At 41.4% G+C, this 23,899-nt stretch overlaps 2 protein-coding genes across 2 annotated transcripts in view; one reads left to right on the plus strand and one right to left on the minus strand.

The window, feature by feature from the left end:
• LOC136643697 (trifunctional purine biosynthetic protein adenosine-3) overlaps positions 1–19,914 on the minus strand; it is a 41,547-nt gene extending 21,633 nt beyond the window's left edge. Inside the window, exons 1-8 of the mRNA XM_066618947.1 lie at positions 19,878–19,914; positions 10,443–10,591; positions 6,382–6,477; positions 4,991–5,165; positions 4,767–4,878; positions 3,501–3,569; positions 1,805–1,930; positions 1,478–1,565 (exon numbers count right to left, since the gene is read on the minus strand). Of these exons, the coding sequence (XP_066475044.1) occupies positions 1,478–1,565; positions 1,805–1,930; positions 3,501–3,569; positions 4,767–4,878; positions 4,991–5,165; positions 6,382–6,477; positions 10,443–10,591; positions 19,878–19,894 (832 nt within the window). The 5' untranslated portion in view covers positions 19,895–19,914. The remainder of the gene's footprint in view (positions 1–1,477; positions 1,566–1,804; positions 1,931–3,500; positions 3,570–4,766; positions 4,879–4,990; positions 5,166–6,381; positions 6,478–10,442; positions 10,592–19,877) is intronic.
• Positions 19,915–23,294: 3,380 nt separating this feature from the next.
• SON (SON DNA and RNA binding protein) overlaps positions 23,295–23,899 on the plus strand; it is a 42,926-nt gene continuing 42,321 nt past the window's right edge. The window contains exon 1 of the mRNA XM_066622509.1: positions 23,295–23,603. Within this exon, the coding sequence (XP_066478606.1) occupies positions 23,524–23,603 (80 nt within the window). The 5' untranslated portion in view covers positions 23,295–23,523. The remainder of the gene's footprint in view (positions 23,604–23,899) is intronic.

The following is a 23,899-nucleotide window of genomic DNA, read 5'->3' on the forward strand; positions in this document are numbered from 1 at the left end:
GGGTCCCAACTCACAGTTTTAGAAACACTGCTTCCAGGTATCTGAGATGAAATACTCACAGTCACCTAATGGATACTTCACCTGCTGGCCAGAGAATGGAAGGTCAGGGCTGAATTGGGCCCCTGACCTACACCAGCCTTTCCCTAGAGAGAGTGAATGTCCCTTTTCCACTTTTCCAGCACAGGAAAAGAAGCTGCATAGAGCTCTATAAAAGTTTAGAATACCTTTGTCCCATGAGGGATCCAAAGGACAAACAAGCTGAACTTATGACAGCAAATTACAAAATAAAAGAAGACTTGTACGCACTGAAAACATTACATTCCAATGTTTTTTCACCCCCTTTTTTACATTGCTTTGTAGAGGTTCTGGGCAACGCAGTAGGGCAGTGGTTCCCAAACTTCTACGAGGAAGTTGGGAACCAGGTAAGTTTTTACAGGGGTGGGGAAGGAGGCAGCAATGACATTGCAGTGATTGTGCCACTGAGATGGCCAAGGGGCTTTTAAATGTACCTGGGGGGGTTGCACTGGCCATCTAGAAGTGCGGAGGGCTTTCAGCCCTCTCTGTGGGCCTCCCCGCTCCTCCAAATAGCTCTTATCTCCAATAGGGACCTTGTTTTTGATCAAAAACAGGTACCAAAAGTCATTTTTTGGCCACTCTCCTTAAGAGGGAATGGCTTTCTTCTTGTTCCCATGGTGGCTCACAGCCCACCATTTTGGGAACCACTGCTGTAAGGGAATTGGTTCATGGACTATTCAAGGGAAAAGGTCTTAGCTCAGTGACACATGACAATGTGGGATTTCTGTTTCCTTTCTTAGTGTTCTTAAGGTTTTGGGAACAGCAGTCATAGCAGCTCTCCTACTCATGTGTTTGTGCAAATCTATAGCTATTCTTGATCCTCTTCATCATATGTTGTTATAGCTCAGTTTGGCATGCACATTCTGTACTATAGAATATTTGAAGTATAGACAACCTAAGTGTGCAAAACTGGCATCATTAGCTTGGTCACAACTGCAAGACGCAGCAACAACTACAGGTGGCCCTCAGTATCCACAGGTTTGGTACCTGCGGATTTGAATACCCATGGGTTCTGAATGCACAGGGTGCACTACCCGTACCTCTTTGAAACTGCCCGGAGCTATGCTTTTCGGAAGTCATGCTTTTCGGCACTCAGAAGGCCTCAGAATGCCTTCTAAGGGTCAGGGAGGCTGCACGTGGCTTCCCTGGCCCTCAGGATGCCCTCTGGACCTGACTGGAGCATAGCTCTGGTTAGCTTCAGAGGTTTTGGGGTGCCCAAATCCGCTAACTCCAACATCCACAGATTTCAGTAACTGTGGGGGTTCTGAGAACAGAACCCTTGCAGATAACGAATGCCACCCTGTATATCTGTAGCCCCATTAAACCATCACACATGGTGCTGGTGAGAAAATGTACATAAAGAATTTAGCATCTCAGACAAGTTAACTCATCTCCTACTTACCAATATAAGGAATGCCCTCTTTTCTCATACCATCAATTGTTTTCTGAAGAATGCCATTTCGGATTTTCAAAAGCAGATCCTTAGATAGCTAATAAAATTTTACAAAGTAGTAGAATTTGTAAACATTTAGAACATAACACTCCAATTGCTTTCTCTTTTCACTGCATTCTTTTAAAAAGTTATAGCAGACCAAAAAGTATAGCAGTAATATGCAACATTTAACCAAGAACAAGATTCTTTGTATCACAATTTTGCTTCCGTTGGCAAAAAAGTATGTTTTCCCCATTTTCATGACAGAAAATGTACACTGTACAAAGAGCTCTTTACCTGGGGTGCTGGGGCATATGCGCCCATGCCGCCAGTATTTGGACCCTGATCACCATCCATTAACCGTTTGTGATCCTGGGCAGGTGGCATAGGGGCAATAACAACTCCATCCGTAAAACATAAACACTATAAGAAAAACAGATAAATAATAGACAGCTTACAGAATAATAATACTTAACATTTGTATAGCTATTCCTGAGTCTGCAAAGCACTTAATGGAACAACTAGCCCATCCATGAGGATGGCTGACAGTCCAATCCTATCTACACTTCCCTTGGAGAAAGCCCCATTGACTATAATGGAACTTACTTCTGAGTAGATATGCATAGGATTGGGCTGTAAGCAGCCTTGGGCAACTGTCCGACAGGGAGTGCCCACCCCTCTTTGCTCACTTGCCTCCACTCCTCCTCCTTGATTTGGAAAAGGAAGAAGAGGACAGAACTCAACAGGTGTATAAAGTTACTTTTAGAAGAAGAAGAAATGACACATGATGCCAACGTAATTTGTAATCCTTTACTGAAGACTATATTCCTAGGAGAATAGAAGCATTAAATATCCTTCTACAAAATTTAATATAAGTTCTTATTGTTACTCATCATTTACAACCTGCCACTTCTCTAAAGAGTCAGGCTGGTGTATATGGGCTGGTTCCTTTTATCCTCACCCTAAACCTATGAGGTGGGTTAGGCTGAGAGAGAGAGTGACTGGTCCAAGGTCACCCCAATGGTTGCCCTCCTAGTCTGACATTTAAACCATGACACCATGCTGGCCTTCCAGCACTTTAAAACATAGATGGCTATCAAAATATTTTTTGTGCTACCTACATTTTTTTAAATCTTCAAATTCCCAACTTTGATTTAAAGGATTACTGTTATTCTTATGGCTGCTTAATCACATCTAGCAAGGTGATTGAAATATTCAGGCTTGATAAGGAGAAAACCAATTTTTAAAAAGCAGTTTTTAAAGCAAGATTGTATTCCGATTAACTGAACAGAACACTTTGCTTTGGCAACTCATACAGGAAAAGCATTAAACAGTAACACCACTGCCTTCCCCAAATGGCAATTCCACAGTTCCTAAAATAAGAACTTATACCTGATATAAGAGACAGAGATGGTGCAGCCACAGTTCCCCTTGCTTTCAGATGGGAAAAATTAAGCACATGCTTCACTCCCCCACTCAAATCAGTCAAGAAAATGAATAAGGTTGCAATCCTATACACCAGTGGTTCTCAAACTGAGAACTGGGAGAGTTTGAGAGCCAGTAAGTCTTTGCAGGGGCGGGGAAAGGGGCGGGTCCAAACACTCCACATCCACTTTCCCTGCTGCGGGGAGCCCTGCCAGAAGTCGCGCCAGGCTCCCCGCACCCCAGGGAGGCTGCAGGAGGCTTGGGTAAGTGCACCCAAGCCCCTGCAGCCCCCTAAGCAGCATGATCCTGGGGATCGCGCCGCTGCCTTCCCCTGGCCTCTAGGCTGCCCCCGCCCCTTAAGAGACCAGGGCCCTCAGGCTGGGCTCTCAGGCTGGGGCGTCACAACACCCCAGTTTGAATAGCACTGCTACACACACTTACCTGTGAGAAAGACCCATTGACTACACAGTATTACTTCTGAGTAAGCATGCAGAGGACTGCTCTGCATGTAACTTTGGCTAGACTGTGCCCAATGTATTTATGTTGACAGATTACATTTTGTACTTACAGAAACTTCTTCTCCTTCAAGAAGTTCCTCAACAACAACAGTTTCTCCAGCTGCTCCAAAGGTTTTATCCTGTATTAAATGTACACATATTACTCTATTTGTAGCGTCGTCATTTACAACTGCATTCCAATAAATGGAATCTGCCCAACATAGCAGAGAACACAGAACAAATGATTTTAGACATATTCACAATCATTTACTTCAGAAACAGCAGCAGAGACTGTTTCCTTTCCCTTCATTTTGGGAACTGATATTTTTATATTAGCCAAAATCATGGAAATATTTAAGGTGTAATTTTATAACTTCTTTTATATTTCAAGTTACAAGACAGAACTTCCTTGTTTATTTATTTACCAGAGCTGGGTCTTAAGAACACCCCCCCCCCATTAAAATACTTCAGTAAGAACTTAGTTTCAAGCATACAACTTGAAGCATGTCCTTGAAGCAATCCTAACCCCTTATGTCGGTGTTTTCCAGCACTGGCATAGCGGTGCCAGTGGGACATAAACTGCATCCTGAAGTTGGGTGTCACTCACGGAGGCCTCCTCAAAGTAAGGGAATGTTTATTCCCTTATCTCAGAGCTGCATTGCCCTTATGTCAGTGCTGGAAAGCACTAACATAAGGGGTTAGGATTGCACCCCCAGTACCATAACTATATACAATTGGAGGTTAGGTGAACTGAAAGTATAAAGCAGATTTGCAGAGCCAGGAGAAGCTTATTAACCAAAATTATGCTTTGTTGTTTAAGTGTAAGGACTGGTAAAACCAAGCAGTAGCAAACTTTGTGCAGGAGCTTACAGAAAGAACATGATTTCTAAGGGCAGACAGTTGAATGAACTCCCTGTGCAACACTCCAGTAAGAGCTTTGACTTCAAACATGGAATGTGTCCATGTTTTGAAAATGATACTTTTGCTAATCTAAGATATATTTGAAAACAATTAATGGTTTATTATTGTCTCTATTTGCAGCACAGAGTTATACATTTATATCACTGTTCTCCATCTAAAGAATCTTGTGAATTCTGGGAAAAGTCTACAGCTCTCCATGTGATAATTCTCAGAACTGACAATTTCTCAGCCAGATTAAAAAAAAAACAAAAACCCAAAACTTAAATCCAGTTTGTCCTTGATTTTAATTTGTTTTAATCAAATTTGATTAATTTTAATCAAATTAACACACGAACATGCTATTAAAATTACTTTAAATATCATTGGTTAATAAAAGGTTTTTGTAAGTTTTTAAGCCTTGATCATCCCCAACTCACTTGCATTATTTCGAGCACTGCTTTGCATGCCTCTCCTTTGTTTGTGGCCACAATGACACCTTTTCCAGCAGCCAGACCACTCGCCTTTACAACTAGGGCAGGGAACTCAGCACTTTGGGGGAAAAACAATTAAGATAGTAAGAGGGATTCTTTGTACACTCCAAACTGAAGGGAACAGTTAACAAAATTAGAAAAACAATTTTTTAGTCTGAAAGGTGTTGGACCTCTTAATAAACTTGCATGCTTCTTCTGCGTTAGTGAATGCTTTCCATCTTGCAGTCGGGATGTGATGACGATCTAGAAAGGCTTTGGAAAAGCTCTTGCTAGACTCCAGTTGAGCTGCCTTCGCTGTAGGACCAAAACATCTCACACCAGCAGCTGTCAAGTCATCAACAATTCCTGACAACAAACATAGTCCAAAGTTATGTGGGCTGTCAAAATAGAAGTTTAAAAAATGACAATTTCTACTTCAGGTATCTTCTATGGATTAAAGAACCTACCAAACATGACATTTACACAGATGTTGGGTATCTATGACTGCTGTTGATGACACCTAGAGATACTCAAGAAATTGAAACTGGACCTTAATAATTGTATCCATTTCTTGGTTGTCATTTAGACCATCCCTTTATTTATGCAACAAGCACTGACAGATGAGATGAAAGAAGAAATTAAAAAACTGTGTAGTGGGCAAAGGATCACACTCTGACCCAATGTGAGTCAATCTAAATTTCTATGGTCACTGAACTGTAAGTCAACCATATTAGTTTAAAAGTACCTTTTGACCTTTAACTATAGCATTCTGACCCCTCAATCACAATATTTTTGATACAAAATATTTTATGTAGCATGTATGTTAGCATATACAGGTTGAGTCTCATTATTCAGGAGGGTTCTGTTCCCAGTGTTCCCAGAACTCAGGTGGATGGTAGAAAAAAGCACTATAGCAAATCAATTTAAAAAACAAAGTTTCTTTACTCAGGTGATTTAAAAACAGCCTTGCTGACCTTTATGATGTTAAGATAGAGTCATTAAGAGGACAATCCAACAATCAGTCTCTCTCAAGGTGCTTAGAAAGATTTCACTCCCCTCCCTTCACTGATGCAAAGTATCTTTCTTTCACATGCTTAGGGGGAAGGGAGGGGTCTTGGGCTGAAGCTGCCTGAAGAGAGAATGATTGATGGATTGTCAGCCTGCTGCCCCCCCTCATTGTTAAACAACTGTTTTCCTTTAATTTAAAGGGTGCTTGTCATTGCATTGAGAGAGAAAAATCTATGGATGCTTAGGTTATACCTGTAATGGCTTGCATGACCGTCTCTCTCTACAGCAGTAAGAAAAGCGGTTTTTTAAAACTATGATTTTAAAGGAATGCATTTTTCCCCTTCTTCAGAGATCAGTACATCCCTTCTCAACCCTCCTTGCAATGGCCATTTGTGTTGAGTCAAATCCGTGTATAAAAAAATCCGTGTATAACAAGGCTGTACCTGTATGTGTGATTTTATCTGCATACAGAAGTGATAAATATTTGCTAGACAATCTGAAGAAACAATTTACAATAAGTCAGTCAGTGAATACAGTGTTAAATTAATACTTTCATACATTATTTTAGACATACCAGCTGCAAGAGGAACTTCTGGGCCAACCACCACAAGTCCAATCTTCTGGTCTTTGCAGTACTTGGCAAGAGCTGTATGATCACTGATTGAGATAGCTATTGGGAGATACAAATTATAGCTCAGTAGCTATTTGCTGTAATATTTATTTTTTACATTTGTTTTTAATCTTTCCTTCACAAACCTCAGAGAACCATGTAAGTACCAAAGCATTTCACAGAGATAGGCTAGGTTGAGAGACAGTGATGCATCTATGGACACAATCCTAACCAGGTCTACTCAGAAGTAAGTTATATTTTGTTCAATGGGGCTTACTCTCAGGAAAGTGTGGTTAGGATTGCAGCCTAAGGCAATCTAGTGAACTTTATAGCCAAGCAAGGATTTATTTGAAGCTAACATTTTAAACAAAAATATCTCTTGCAGTTATCAAGTAGCACAGACTGATGTTTTGTATTAACTCATATCCCATGCCAATAGGCTTCACTACAGCTCCAAAATGGAAGTATTATATGGTAATTACTTTGTAAAGGGGAATGTTTCAAGTCATATCCCAATCAGAGAGTTATCTGCTTTATCTAGGACCTAAGGGCTCTGGATGACTGATTAGGACCCACCAGGTTAATACTAATTGTTGGAGAATGTTTATAGGGAAAGGGAGTACTTTACTGTGAACAAAATTTACAAAATCTGATGTCTTTTTTGGTGAGAAGTTGGGTTTGGGAAGTGTTCATTCTAATAAGTTATATTAAACACTATAAAGTACTGTTTTAGTATTTAGTTTATTATAACTCTTTCCAAAATCATAGCGAATTTTAAGAAAACATTTGCCTGCATAGGAGAGAAAACCAAGTAGCATGATGAAGAGTACAGAATGTTGAATTCTTCAAATTTTATCAAGAATAAATAAATCCAAAGTCTACAGCAAATTGGGACATGAAAGCTAACTGGCCAGGACAAACATCTGCCCCCTCATTCTGCACTTACAAGTATAGGTAGATGCAAGGATGTTGGAGTGGCAGAAATTGCTTATCCCTTGGCAAACATGAAGCAATACAATTTTCACTGGTATGTCCAATTTAATTTGAAGCCTTCTTTTCTTTTATGATGTTCCTCCAGATATTAGTTTCATAAATCTTACATGAAAGAAGTGTTGGCTCTGAAAAAGGAGGAACTTCGAGCTATTTCAGGATCATTGCGGAGCTTGTATTATAGTAAATTCTTTGATTTTTTTCTTTTAAACTTTCATTCACTTTTGCAATGCTAGCTGAAGATTTAAAAAACCTTTTCCTCATTTCTAAAAGAATGAATGCAATAGATTGAGAACACTTTAATCTGCTAGTATTTCACAAAAGTTAAAATCCAGGGCATAACTCCTAGTAAGGTAGCAATGCTAGGCATTTTAGAGACTGTGAGCTTATTAGCTAGCCATTATTTGTGGTCACATTCTTTCCTTCTCTTGAGTCATGAAGCACAAGCAGAGGGATTGGAAGGTGTAAGGTCTTCTGTCATTTGTGTTGGGTATAAAGAAGGAAAGAATGAATGGGAGAGATTCCTGCTGTTTCTTATGTACCCCTAAACTAAGTACAAATTAAAGACAGCCCAGCAGGGAATCATCCTGCCCACCAAGAAGTGAGACACACAGACCCTTAGTGAGTGGATGTGTAGACATCTGATGTTGCCCCATTTCTCCAGAATATGTTGGTTGGTTACAGATGTTACCAACCAATGGAGAACAGAACTCCCAAGTGACTTACAGGCCTACTATTCATGCTTCTGGTGTAACACTGGGAAAGAAAAGCTATGCATATCCTAGCAGCATGATGGACAAGCTGGAAATTGATAGCCACACATCTATCTGCAGGAGAAATGAGTTCTTCCCCTTTTGATGCGCACCAGAAGCCAAAAAGTACAAGCATCAATTACTCACAAAGCACACACCTGCTATCCTCATGGGATCATCACATTCAAAGCACTCTTAAAAGAACCTTCATAAATGATCTATGATGCCAAGAACACCCACTAAACTTTAGGGGACATCCACCAAACCAGGGGACATCCACTAAATCAGGCGACATCCACTAAAATTGAGTGTTGGGAGAGTTAGAACAGACAAGAGAAAATATTTCTTTACTCAGCGTGTGGCTGGTCTGTGGAACTCCTTGCCACAGGATGTGGTGACGGCATCTGGCCTGGACGCCTTTAAAAGGGGATTGGACAAGTTTCTGGAGGAAAAATCCATTACGGGGTACAAGCCATGATGTGTATGTGCAACCTCCTGATTTTAGAAATGGGCTATGTCAGAATGCCAGATGCAAGGGAGGGCACCAGGATGAGATCTCTTGTTATCTGGTGTGCTCCCTGGGGCATTTGGTGGGCCGCTGTGAGATACAGGAAGCTGGACTAGATGGGCCTATGGCCTGATCCAGTGGGGCTGTTCTTATGTGCCCCTTTTCTAACCTTTAACTATTTTCTTGAACATGAGAATATGGTTCACATAGTATGGAACATGGGAGACAGTCATTTTTAAGCTGAACTACCATTCTTGGAGCAATGGCTTTTTAATTTGAATTTTCTGAAGAATGTGCTTTTGCCTATGTAAATCAAACTGATACAGTCTTAAAGATGCACATTATCTGATAGCCACAGAGGTATCATTTGAGTTCTCCACTATGGGTGTGGCATCTGTCACAATATGTGTTCACCCATCTGAATATGCACCATGTGCCTCTGCTATATAGATACAGGAAATTCAAAATGTGATTTTAAAGCACATCCATGTAGAAGCAAGTTCAATTCAATGGAAAATATGTGCATGCAGTGTGTTCAGAATGGACTGTTATATAATGAAGTCATGTGCTCTAAAACTTTGAATGATCAAAAGCCCATTTTTATTGTTTTGTTTTTAGGAGAAGAATTTTCTTGAATATAGATGAAATTTCTGATTCTCTTATTGTTGAGACAGTCACAGGAAAAACATAGCGCTTTTCAAACAGTGCTCTACAAATCACTACTTAATAATGTTGACAATGTTGGCTTTGTCACGTGAAGGTCATTGGGAGAGGAATTCAACATTAATTCAATTAAACACAGAGCTAAATATTTTTCTTTGATGGTCTGGGTGGGTGAATCATATGATCACCACATGAATGCACTGGGATATCCAATTCCCTTTCACTGCTTGCAAAGGACAGCTAAGCACAACATATCTGGTTCTTATGATACAGCAAGTTACAATGGAGAGAAAAAGTGACTTGGCATATCTTTTGCAAAAGTTGAAGACTTTTGGCTTAAAATTAGCTATGACCACTTCTATTGAGTATACCAAATGAGGAACATGATTTTTGGCCTGATAAACATCCTGATCCAGGCAAGGAGACTGCTTTGTGGAAGAGACTTCCAGATATCGATCCCTTGTGGATTGGGAACAGCACGCACAAAGCAAACTCACATTCTGATGTATACTTCAGTTGAGATGGTGTTCATTCAAAATGAATTGTTTTCAATACAGTGTGTAGCCCCAATCACATTCTGATGAGAACCAGTGTGGTCTAGGACAGTGGTCCTCATCTTGTCAAGAGGTAGAACCTACCGGAAACCCCAGCGTGCAACATAAGACCCAACTTCAAGAACCAAGGACTTCAGAAGTAAGTTCCTCAATACTCATGGGGCTCATTCCCAGGAAACTGTGTATATGATTACATTCTTAAGCTGCAATCCTAACCAGACTTTCTTGAGAGTAAGCCCCATTGAACAAAATAGGACTTACTTCTGAGAAGACCTGGTTAGGATTGTGCCCTAAGTCTCTGTACAAAAGCAAGGCATTCTGAACAGATTGCCATCACCAAAGAAGCAGCTTGGGTATTCTCCTTAAACCGAGAACACACTAACTTTTAACCAAAATCATTATTTTTTCAAGTTGTTCAAACAGCCTCACAAAGCAGAATCACAAAGATGAGTACTGCTGTAATGCACAAAGAAAACCCACTCTCTATCAGCACAAAAGGCTAAAAGATTCATTGCCCTGTGCTGTGCATCTTGGTGTATTTCATTTTGCTGCAGTTACCTGAATTAGAGATTTTCTCATCATCAGCTGTTCCAGCATTTCCTGGAGCCACCAGTACCCGTTTCACATGTGACGACTGTGCCAATTTCCAAGCCAGGGCATGTTCTCTACCTCCACTGCCAATCACAAGCACTTGATCAGCCATCAATCTGCACAAAAGCAGAACATTTGCAAAATATTAGTCGTTATACTGAGTAACATCTCTAGTAACATACTGTGCCAGAGTGCTACACCCCATTGGCATTGCAAAGAGACTTTGGTTGCAATCCTAACCACACTTTCCTGAGAGCAAGCCACATTGAACAAAATAGGACTTACTTCTGAGTAGACCTGATTAGGCTTGTGCCCTTTCTTTGTGTATTTCATGCAATAATTTAAAGAAAAAAGAAATCCTGCAAGTTTGTTGCTCCTATTAAATGATAAGGCTAATACAAAGAACCAAGTAATTCCATATAAAACTCCTTGAGGCATCTGGCAGGCCACTGTGAGATACAGGAAGAAGTACTAGATGGGACTTTGGCTTCATCCAGTAAGATTCTTCTTATCTTCTTAAAACAGCTTACACAGACTGAGAGTGGTTGTTTTTCCCCTCCTAAGGTTGCAGCATTTCATGATTTAAAAAAAAAATCATAGAAGCCACTACTGATAATAGCTTACAATATATTACAACTGCTGTTACTTCAATTTTTCCTGCAGTTTCAGAAACAATTATGGGGAAGAAGCAAGATAAGAAGGGAGCTATCCTGCCCAAAACTATCTGAAGACATTTATTTTACCAAAATAAATAAGCACCAAAAATAATAAATAAGTAAATAAGTAAATAAATAAGACTACCAAAAATAAGCAGTCTTTCCACAACTTATTTAAAGAGAGAGAGAAATACAATTGCAAGAATTATTTGTTATGTTTCAGACCAACATCTGAGTGGTTCCAAAATTATTTGTCTAATGCCCCCTGACTGGATAATTTGGTACCAGTGGTCTTGTGGTAGCGGAGCAGAAAAGCTTCAGATTTCACAGAAGGCAACTTCTAGTGGGGAACAAATGACAACACTTATTCCTGCCTATAAAGAAGTGCTGTTCAACCTTCTACCCTTCCATTAAAGTTTGTCAATTAAACTATTTATTGTTGTTATTATTATTAAAGATAAGTTATTATCTAAATCTGCCCACTCAGTTGAGCGTTTCCAGTGAGGCCTAAAAACATTTTTATTTATGCTAGCTTTTGGGGATGGGTAAGGGTGGCATATCCCTGGCTTCTTCCACCTGGTCTGCTTCTTTTATCATGTATTTATATGCTTTTTGCTGCTCTGTTTGGCTTGTTGTGCTGTTTTTAACTTATCACTACCAATGAGTTTTGTTGAAATGCTGCTACTGTTGGCTGCTCTAGTCTTTTAAGTATGTTTCACATTGTACATTTCTTTGTTTTGAATTTGTAGATTTTTAAACTTGTATCTTGTATATTTTGTATAAATTGTATTAATTTATATCAATTGTATTTATATAACTTTTATTGAGAACTGTAAGTAGCCCTGGGAAAGGCGGAGTATAAAAGTTTTAAATAAATAAATTTGAACTGGGGTGCTATTTCAGCTTTGAGGAGAGAAAGAGATTTAAGTGGGTATAGGCAAGATTCACTGGAGGGTTCAAAAGTTTCTCTTACATAAACTCAAAATTAAATTGCAAAAGAGTGGTGTATTTTGAAAGGATGTGTTGCAACTACTTTATATATTGTCACAGTAACTAGAGATAAAGGTGCTCCAGAGGAATAGTCACGTTTTGGTGGGACAGATTTGTTACATGGTGTCTCTAATTTGAATAATTTTAAATCTTAGTTACTTCAAAAGGCAATGGAATAAATTCAATGATGTTAAAAAATTTAACTGATAGCAAACAAGAGCATCACAAACAATTCAGTATTCAAGATACCCACTAAAGCTGGATTAAGCAGAATATGGATATTTGCTATGGATTCATAATAGCAATAACCAGCCCCCAAACAAAAATTTGTGTGACAAGTAACACAGGCCTACAAAACTGAGGGTCAGAAAAGTTTTCCCCAAACTTTATGGTGGTTTGATATGAATTTGGGGTGCCAATTCCAAAAATGGCATCCGTTTTGCCCTATGTCTCCTAGTTTTGGAGATATAGTATAGCCTCAGTGAATGGTTCAAGCAACTTCCTCATGAGGAAGCCATGGTGTAGGCTTCTTCATGAGGAAGCTGCTTGAACCATTCACTAAAGAGGCTATGCTGTATCTCCAAAACTAGATGTGATAGGGCAAAATGGATGCCATTTTTGGAATCGGCACCCCAAATATACCCAGGAATTGGTGCTATATTTAAGGAAGCAAAATGTGTGTTGGCCTGTGTAATCTAGCGAACCATAATAAAAGTTTCTTTAAAATAAAAAAGTACATATGTATATGTATTTACAAAACTGTTGCATGGATTAAAAATAAAACGTTAGAGTCTCTTTTCCCTTACGTATGACATATGCGTAATATTGTGTTTCAAATAAGCCATGGCATGGTTCTTAGGAAACCTTTGCTACTGAAATCATTGTACAACACCTGAGGGAACAGCTTCTTAACTAGTTACGAATTTCACTCAAACAAGCAGTCTGTCTGTTGCAATCTTTGCAAACATGGCATTTACCCTTCCCCACCCCCTACAGTGTCATAACAAGGCTGATCATTGACCTTCCTCTTGCAAATGTGTGCTGTTCCTTCCAATGTCAAACACAGATAAAACCATTTGGCAGGATTTGCTCTTTAAGCATGGAGACTCATACTCCCATTTGCAGAAGGCCAAAGATCGAAACTGTCCCGTGTACAGTCAGTCAGAGTTGTTAAGGAGGCTCATCCTTCAATTAAGGCTCTTTTCTAAATTAAAACTGAGATTTTCGCAGACACAGACATGAATCCCACATCCAAGTCAGTGACTTTCTAACTTCTCAAACCTCCATTCATGTACGAACTACCTTGCTAGATTTGTGGTTATAACTTCCTGAAAAGTTTTGCCCATTTAGACAAGTGTCATGGAGAGCCAGATAACCACAATAAAGGGACTGAAATACGGATTTGGGGAGGGGGAACAAGCAGGTCAATCCTTTAGTTGTATTCCTTCTAATGGTGAAGAGATTGGTTCAATATACATACGTATAAGGCTGTTTGTTGGTTCAATATACAAACATTATAACAAGTCTGACTTCTGGGCCTATCTACCACAGTGTTGTCACTGATGGCAGCAGGTTGTCAGGCAGGGACCTTTCCCAGTCCTACTTGCAAATACCTACCTGAACTGCTTGTTCAGGGGTCTCGGGGCCAGATGTGTCCTCTAGTAGGCCAATGCCTGACCTCTGACACCACCCCTGAACAGAAGTGGGAAGGGAGAACAGAGAGGTGCTGTGCAAAGGGGGGGGGAACACTAACACCACAGAAGTAAATCCCACACTTTTAAGCCTTAGGCTGCAAATCCTATGCACACTTACTTGAGAGTAGATCCTATTGAACTCAGTGGGATTTACTTTTGGGTAAACAAGCATGGCCTCAGGTTGCACATTTCACCAAGTGTGAATAATCCTGGGAGTGTCTGAAGGAGCAGTCTGGACTAGTCGTGGAACACAGAAACTTGAAGAAAGTGTATTATTTTGTCATGAGATCAAATTATGCATTAAATGTTTGCAATAGCTGCATACTAATTTCTTAATTTAATAATGCTTCTAAAAGTCTCATAGTGCAATCCTATGCAGGTCAACTCAGAAGGAAGTTCCATTGTGTTCAATGGGCTTACTCCCAGGAACGTGTGTCTAGAATTGTAGCCTATATGCTAATTACATGCTAGTCTGAAAAATTATATATCCAATCAATGTCCAAATAACTTTGAAACAATTTTGTATTTATAAAGTTTACTGAATTTGCTCAGGGACTGAATATCAGTTACAACAACTATGTTGCTATATTCCTTTTAAAAAATGAAGAATTACATACTATTAAAATGTATTAAGAGATCTGGTGATGTAGAGTGAAAAATACTCATTTGTGAAATAAGAATTTGGATGACTGACATTCCTGTAGTGCAATTCATGAAAAGTAACTACAGAATAATATACATTAACTCCTTGATCCCAAACATTTATTTGGAAGCAAATCTAGCAGAATTCTATTATATACTTCATAAAAAAACATGCTTAGCATTGCAGCAAATAAATGTATTTACCTAAAAGTAAATTGCACTGAAGTCTTGTATATAATTCCAAGAATCAGAAGAGACTGATGGATTTTAAGGATTAAGGATAATATCCAAAACACATTTTCAAGGGAGTAAACCCTGTTGAACATACCAGGACTTCCATGTAAATATACAAATGAATATGCTGTAAGGAAGTCATTCCTTCAGAACTGGAGGTGAACACTATGACAATATACTTACTGTGATCTAGATAGAGACATTCTGAAAAGAGGGATTTTCCAATTGACAGACCCAAAAAGAAAGAAAGACAGAACAGCCTTCAGCTATAAACCTATCAGAATTCCACTGATGCAAATATACAAGAGACCAATGAACAAGAGAGTTCAGATCAGCATGGAAAAGAGGTTGGATACAACTGTTAGTGTTCATTGGTGTATATTTTCTAGGCTAGATAAAGTCTTTGGAATTAATCAGGAAATCAAATTGCCTTACAATTTTGAAAATACTAAGATCCAAAGAATTATGCAACTGATTCTACATGCCCAAAGTGGCTTTGGGTTTATAAATTTTTCAAAAAACTGTCTCCTTCCTCATGCAGGGACACTGTTAGCCCATATGGCACCTTCAAGCAAGTTAGGAAAAGGTGCCATTGTACGCATTAGAAAAAGGCAGCCCTTCCTCCCTGCAGGAAGTGATGTTCTGCTGGCATTCCTCCTCCTTTGGATATGAATGGTATCCCATTTGATGTGGCACCCTTGTACAGCGCACAACCTGAACAACCATATATGGTAACCCTGTCCCCATGCTATATAGCAGTGGTTCTCAAAATGGTGGATCGTGACCCACCATTTGTGTAACGCTTCCCCCATTCCTTTAAGGGGTGGGGGAATGGGGGAAGGTAGCAATGCGATCCCCAGAATCGCATCGCTAAGGGGGGCAAGGACGGATGCTTTTACTTACTGTGTGTTAGGGCAAGCAGCAGGAGGTGTGGGGAGCCCCACACAGCCCTCTGTAGGGCTCCCTGAGGCTTGAAATCTTCAGAAATAGTGAGAGCAAACCACTTCCAGTTTGCAAGCACATCACTGCCCTCACCTCTCCCCCGCAAAAACTTACTTTGGAAGTAAAGCTCAGAAAAAGTTTGAGAACCACTGCTATACAGTAAGCCATAGTCGGAATGGAGGGAACTTCCAAAGCAGTTTGGGGTATGACACAGGGGGTGGTAGTTCAAAGAAAAAAAAATCAATTTACAAAGGGCATGTCCATACCTTGGCCACTGTAAAAGTAGCTTTTCTGCTCCTAACCTTATTTTATTAGGTATCTGTATATCTTAAGGTACCCCTAGTTTCATATTAAAGCTAAATCCTATCCTCCATGAAACTCAGTTCCTACATAAAAATGAATGGCTGGTAGGGTGAATGGTCTGGCACCCATGTCAAGACCTCTGTGCATGGAACACATTCTGCTGTTTAAATACCTTCTACACTAACTAAAGGACCATTATTGTACATTGTGCTGCAAATGAAACAATAATCTTGGAATTATTTAGTACAGGAAGCATTCCTGATTCAGCTACATTTGTATCTAAGAGTAAAATAGAGGGAGAAAAAAAAGTCAAGGCTCATTTACCCTTTTTCTTCATCCCCAGAATACTGCTTAACTTTTGGCTAATACTCTAATGCAGTTCAATACAATAAACTACTGAGGCTCCAATCCTAAAACCATTTTCCTGGGAGTATTGGATTGTCCAATTTAGCACAGCGGGACTTACTTGCAAGTAAACATGTATAGACTTCTGCTGTTGGTTGCATGTGCTATTTTGGGGTGAGGGGAGAAACAATAAACCCTTTTGGTAACATTTGGCTTAAATCAAAAGTATATGAGACACTCAGCAATACAAAGGAGAATGTCCACTGCCTTGACAGCCATGTTCAGATGCTTGTCAGCTCAACCAACTGGGCACACGGAATACTATTCCATGCCCAGAAAGCACTAAAGAGTGTTCTAAAGCAGGGATCTCCAAACTTTTTGGCCAGACGGCTGCATGAAATATTTGGCGCAGTGCTGAGAGCCGGAAAAAAAATTTAAATATAAAATTTAAATAAATAACTTAGAGATGGAACTTAGATGAATGAATAAATGAATGAGTGGGCTCATTCACTCGGCCTCTCTGGCCCTCAGAACACCCTCCATATGCAATCAGAGCACAGCTTTGGTCATGTTCAGTCGAGTGGGCCAGAGGCTTTCAGGGGACAAGAGGCTGGCCATGGGCCAGATAGAGGCTCGCTGCGGGTCGCATCTGGCCCCCGGGCTGGGGTTTGGAGATCCCTGTTCTAAAGGAAGTTGAGACAACGGAGTCAGGGCTGTAATCAGGATCCCATGTCCCAGTTTAGATGACATAGGGCGTAATCCTAACCCCTTATGTCAGTGCTTTCCAGCACAGACATAAGGGCAATGCAGCTCTGAGGTAAGGGAACAAACATTCCCTTACTTGAGGAGGTCTCTGTGAGTTATGCCCAACTGCAGGATGCAGCACATGTCCCATTGGCTCCACTATGCCAGCGCTGGAAAGCACTGACATAAGGGGTTAGGATTGCGCCCATAGTCAAATTATAGTTTGGCTACCATGCTCCCTCCATTCCTCCATTCCCTTATGTTCTCATGATGTCCTTGATTCATGATAACTAAAGTTTACTATGGCTGTAAGCCATATGCCAAACTATGGTTTCCAGTTCTAGGTTGGATGCAAATCATGGTGCAACCATAGTGTCAAAGAACACTATAGTAAATATGATCCAGGAAGTGAGGAAAGGTTGTGTATAAAGGGAGAAGGGAAGGCATAAACACAATATTCATTCACAAAGCCCACACTATGGCATCTGAAAAGGGTCAACATGAAAGAAATAGCCAGATATAATGGGGATGGCACTGAGCCTGGAAGCCCAAGCCAAGTATGAAATATCCTTTATTTTGAAGATACAAGTCCCTGAAAGTTGGAGGTTGTTAGGTACTGTCTTGTTGTCCTTGGATTGGGACCTGTAGTCCAAATGAAAAATCTGGAATAATTTATGAACTCAGCTGTCTCTCCATGAATATGTCAGATTCTTTAATTGTTGAAAAACAAGCATGTGCCTATGATCTTGTTTCAAGAATGCTTTATCAAGATTTGACCAGACACTTGCCATGCGTTTTTAATGTAATGTTTTAAAACATGTACTGTACTGTTAATGTGTGATATAGTATATGATTTATTTGCAACCACTACATACATCAAATGTATTGATAAGTTATTGTATATAAAGTTGCACAATTTGATTTCTTTATATAGTTAGGCTCTTTGTTTTGTGCCTTTGGTTTTATGATATTATTGGGTCTTCCCTTCATGTTGACTGAGACTAGAAGTCCAGTCTTAGGGCTGGGCAGCCAAGATCTCCCTTTGCAGAGCTGAAAAAATGCAGGGAAATTTAAGACATGGGAATTTTGCAACAAAGTATAGAAAGCTGCATGAAAAGAACTAGAGTAAATCTAGGTGATTTAAGCTGCAATCCTAACCACACTTTCCTGAGAATAAGACCCATTGAACAAAATAGGACTTACTTCTAAGTAGACCTGGTTAGAATTGTGCCCTTATAGTCAGATCCTGCTGTTTGCTGCTCAGTCTCAGCAGCTTGTGAAAATGTCTAGTAAAAGCATCACAACTTCAGATATCAAGCCTGAAAGATATGGACTACTGAGTGATATTTCATATTACCATCCAGTGCAGGAGTAACAATCTACCTAGGCCCTTGAAAACCAGGCAGCTCTAAAGGTGCATTCCAAAACAGCTCAGTCAGAGAAGTGAAAGACTAAAAAAATTGTGTGAAGGAAAATCTGCAAGTGTTCAGAGATTTCCACTGTATGAATTATCTCCCTTTTAAAAGATGCATCTTAGAATTCTTTTCTGTAGTAGAGTTCTTCTTTGTTATCTCCACCCTTCCCATCTTACATAAGAGAAAAAGGGAATAAAAAGAAATCCCACCTCACTTCAAGTTTGATTAAACCCATTTCTGTCCAGCCCACAGGTGTACACATCTGGTTCCTGTTGCGTATATGCAATGTTGGGCAGAAAGGGTTGAGCAGAAATGGCCATTAAATAGGATGGGAGCCATGGGGAAAGTCCTGATCTAGGTAAGCTTTTCATGCTTGTCAGGTTAAAAATTCTCTTACCACATACTCTGATCTGCTTGTACATTAACTTTAGCATGCCAGCAATCATAGGCCAGCACATGTAATAAGTTTAACTAGGAGTGTGCTGAAATCTTACATAAATAAGGCTATCACCCATTTTGTGAATAAGTCATACCTAAATTCTACTGTGATTTTATGCTCTGGTTCTGCAACACTCCTTTCATGTAAGAGTCAGCTTGCAGAGCAAAAAGCAAACACCCAGAATATTGTTAGTGGGAATTAAGTTAAAAATTTTACTTATGGTTTGTCAAGCTCTGCAATTACCTATTATTAATTGATAATATATTTTCCTATGAAAAGAAATGTGGCAAGTTTACCCCGTCCCTAATATAAAGATTTCTCCATTCCAAATAATTTATGGAATGGTGTCAGTTCAGTATCTATAAGGAATGCATGTAATCCCTAAATAACTACTGCTACAATCCTACTTACTTGGGAGTAAGAGCCATTGACTATAATGGGACTTCTGAGTACACATGCACAGGATTGGGCTCTATAGTATGATGTATGTATCATAATTTTGCACAAACATACACTCTTATGCATGTTTCTATGAAATGCATAATAGCTTAACAAATAATGCTAAAACTTTAACAGCATACATAGATATAAAAAATTCAGATACTCATTACTCATTAAAAGTATGCAATTATGCAATCATACAATTTAAAAATCCTTGAATATATTCTAAGTTATACAGGAGCAATTCATGAAAACACAAATGCACATTATATGGAATTGCACATCATAAGGCATTCGAAACATTAATCTTTATTTTTTTTCTTTCTTTCTTAAAAGCCACTTTGGAACTTCAGAAAAACTGCAAGGGAGACTTTACAAGCACAGCTGACTAGGTGCACGTGGTCACCCAAAACTGAAACACAAACTTTTATTTTGCAAAGCAGTTTTAAAAGAAATATCAAAACAACCACTTTGCAACATTCTCTACAGAAATACATCATAATAATGCACTGTTTTCGAGATCCCCCTTGTACCCCAGAGAGAACACCAAAACTTACTTTTCTGCAGGCAGCATTTTAAAAAAATGGACACACCGATCCCCAAAGCACAGTTGAAAACTACGTTTCCCAGAATGCCACAGAATGACCAATCCCTAACTCTTTGCAAGGAAGAAGGAAACGAAAGGAAATGCAGTATTGAAATATAGGTCTCCTTTTCTCTGTTAACTAAATACAGTATGACTGAAAATTGGCAACTACACATATAAGAAACGAACTGGATTTCTATCTTTGGGAAACTAAAGCATGCAGACTTGGGGCTTACAGATGGATCTTTCTTACAAAAGGCACCCTTGACCATTACTGACTGTAAACTAGGCTGGTTTATAGTCCAGAGATCAAAGTTCGATCATCGAACTTCAAAGATCTAGGCTTCCAGCAAAACAGACTGCATTGAATCACAAGACAGACTGTGATTCAGTCTGTCCAACTTTTATCAATACACCAGTCCAAAGCATCACTCACAGTTTGCCATCCCCTAGTCTATGCATATTTATGGGGGAGAAAACCTGGTATTTACTGTTTAGAAAAAGAGAGGCAGATTCTGGGCTGGCAGAGAAAACCCATCCTTCCCAGTCCATGCCTTCAGAGTATTTAGTGGCAAGGTAGATGCACTATGCATTTGCTCAAAGGAAATGTTCCATGTTCTTTTCTTCCTTACACTCCAACTTGACCCCTAGCATTGAAAAGAGATATTGGGTTTGAGCCCTAATGAGCCTCAACAGCCATTAAGCTTTCAGCAAGCCCCTGCTGAGGAATGTCCAAGTAAATATTTATTGGTCTGAGCTACACACACTATATTAAGAGGCAGCTGCTAATAATGAAGCAATTTTGATCATATAAACAATGTTCAAATTTACACCTCAAAAGGCTAAAGGCATCCAAGATACGTTATTTACTTATGTGAATAATTCCAGATATTCATCGATTCACTGTAAACTAAAAACACCCATATAAACAATCCAGTTAAACTTGTTGACATTTTGGTGTCAGGTCCCTATGAGTTAGAAATGATTGTTTTTAACATAAATATAAATACCAATAAGAAATTATCTTCCATTCTATTCATATTTGCTTAGAACTCCCAGTGTTTTCAATAGGCGATGTTTATTCAGAAATATTTCATACTGCATTCCTATGCACACTTATCTGGGAGCAGTGATGGTGCCAGAGTCCACCTGGCCATGGTGGCCCCTGAATCCTCAGTACTGGTGGCACTGGTAGGACCCAATGTGCCATCAGGGGTGAGCAGGAGGCATCATGGAAGGCCCAGTGCAGGGCTTTGATCCAGGGTCCCTGTCCCAGGAACCTGCTACAGCCACTGCCTGGTTTAAGTTTCACTCCCACAGGACACATAGGGCCCAATCCTATCCAACTTTCCAGCACTTATGCAGCTGTGCCAACAGGGTGTGCACACTGCATTTTGCATTGGGGGAGCAGTCATGGAGGCCTTCTCAAGATAAGGGAACATTTGTTCCCTTACCTTTGGGATGCATTGCAGCTGCATCAGCACTGGAAAGTTGGATAGGATTGGGCCCACAGATGCTTACTTCCAAGAAAGCATGATGTGCAGAGGATTCCACTGTTAATATGTCTGTTCAGAATTAGTGTCTTACATACTAGGTTCACAACCTATACACATTTCAGAAATCATACACTGATTCAGAAATCAGTAATGTTGTGTTTGGTGTGGCAGGATGGCAACATTTCCAGCATACGTAACTGCATTTTGTATGGATCAGACTTCAACATGCAAGTGTACATAGGCTGCAAATGTACATGTACATTTTAATACGTGTTTGTTTAGAAATGGGTTAGCTTATATTACTTCAGTTTGGAAAGCATAAGTTTAATAGATAATTGGATTGTGTGGAGAAACTCTGAGGGTTTGATTCCTCGTTCTTTTGGATGAGCTTTGAGCTATACATCGGCTTTCACACACTAACAACCGAGCCAAGTAAACGCAATGCTGTGCACACTGAATGGGAGTCAGGGTACCAGCAAGCATGGAACCGCTCAGTATGTTGGTTCTTCCACAAACTCTGGAACTTTTTGGGTCTTGTCTTGGATAATTGCCAGGAGAAAGTTGTTAGAAAATAAGGAAAGCCCTGCTGGATCAGGCAAAGGCCCATCTAGTCCAGCTTTCTGTATCTCACAGGGGCCCAACCAGATGCCTCAGGCGGCACACAAGGCAACAAGAGACCTGCATCCAGATGCCCTCCCTTGCACCTGGCATTCTGAGGTAGCCCACTTCTAAAATCAGGAGGTTGCACATACACATGACGGCTTGTAGCCTGTGATGGACCTTTTTCCTCCAGAAGTCTGTCCAATCCCCTTTTTAAGGCATCCAGGTCACACGCCATCACCACATCTTGTGGCAAGGACTTCCACAGACACTCAGTCTGAGCCGACATCCCCTGGCTCTGGTGCTGTGTGAGAAAGGAGCACCCCTAGCTACGCTATCACATCCTGTGGCAAGAAGTTCCACAGACATTCAGTCTGAGTGGACATCCCCTGGTTGTGGTGCTATGTGAGAGCGAAAAGGGCATCCCTCTCTCCACTCTATCTATCTCATCCTGTGGCAAGGAATTCCACAGACGTTCAGTCTGAGTGGTTGTCCCCTGGTTCTGGTGCTGTATGAGAGGGAAAAGGTCATCCCTCTATCCATCACATCCTGTGGCAAGGAGCTCCACAGACACTGAATCTGAGCGGACGTCCCCTGGTTCTGGTGTGTTGCATGAGGGGGAAAAGGATGCCCTCTGTCCACTCTATCACCACACCCTGTGGCAGGGAGTTCCACAGACACTCAGTCTGAGTGGTTGTCCCCTGGTTCTGGTGCTGTGTGAGAGGGAAAAGGGCATCCCTTTATCCACTCTATCTATCATCACATCCTGTGGCAAGGAGTTCCACAGACACGCAGTATGAGCGAACATCCGCTGGTTCTGGTTTTGCAGGAGGGGGAAGAGTGTTTCTATTCACCCTCTGCATAATTGTGCGAGTCTCTATCGTGCCCCCTCAGGCGCCTGTTCTAGACTGAAGAGCCCAACCGCTGCAGCCTCTCCTCGGGGTGAGGTTCCTGTCTCGGTCACGTTGCACGAGGACCACCCCCCCCCCCCGGCTGAGGGAGCTGTGAGCGGGAGCGCGCGCGCGCGTCGCCTCAGTGTGCGGCAACAACAACATGGCCGCCGTGCCGGGGGGGGGGACGGGACTCCGAGGCCTTTCCGCGAAGGAAAGCGGCTGAGGTCTGGAGCTGCCGAGGACACGAGTCCCGTTCCACTGTGACTGTGTCCCCCTTCAGACGCGAGAGTTTTCCAGCGCATCGCCACTGGTGCCAGCCTCTACTTGGCGAGGAGCGTCCGCCATTTTGAGGAAGGCCTGCATCGCCTCGGGGAGGTGGGGGAGGAGCACCGTTGAACTCTATGGTCGACACCAGTGGCAGAGCGGCCATTCCCAGTGCGGCTCCTCAGATCCCTCCCACCCTTGAGGAAGCGGCCAATCGGCGCCCCGAGAGCATAAAGGAAGCGGGGGGAGGGAGCCGAGTGTGTCCGCTTCCGGTGTTGCAGCGTAGAGCGCAGGCAAATCTGCGCCTCGGAGGGCGGCAGTGAGGCGGGGGGTGGGCGAGCGTTGAGCGCTACGCGAGGCTGTCATGGCGACTAACATCGAGCAGATCTTTCGGTCCTACGTGGTCACCAAGTTTCGGGAGATCCAGGAGCAGCAGTACGGCGGGTAAGGGGCGGTGGGCAGGCCCGGCTGGCGCGCGCGGAAGGGGCGGCGGTTGGGCCAGGCGGGTACCGGGCGTAGTGGGGGCGGGGCGGCGGCGAGAGGCCTGGGGGCGGGGCGGCGGGCGAGCGAGCAGAGGGAGGACTGGGGGCTCGCCGGTTGTGGGCAGGGAGTCCACGCGGTGGCCGAGGCGGGGGGGGGGAAGCGCAGGCGGCCTTGAGCCTCTGAGGCGTCCAGGAGCTGAAGCCTAGCAGTGAAGGAGCCTTCGCTGCTTCAGGGCACGGCCCGTTGAGGCCCCCCAT

Source organism: Tiliqua scincoides, chromosome 3 (genome assembly GCF_035046505.1).
Source record: "Tiliqua scincoides isolate rTilSci1 chromosome 3, rTilSci1.hap2, whole genome shotgun sequence".
In the NCBI taxonomy this organism is placed as follows: Eukaryota; Metazoa; Chordata; class Lepidosauria; order Squamata; family Scincidae; genus Tiliqua; species Tiliqua scincoides.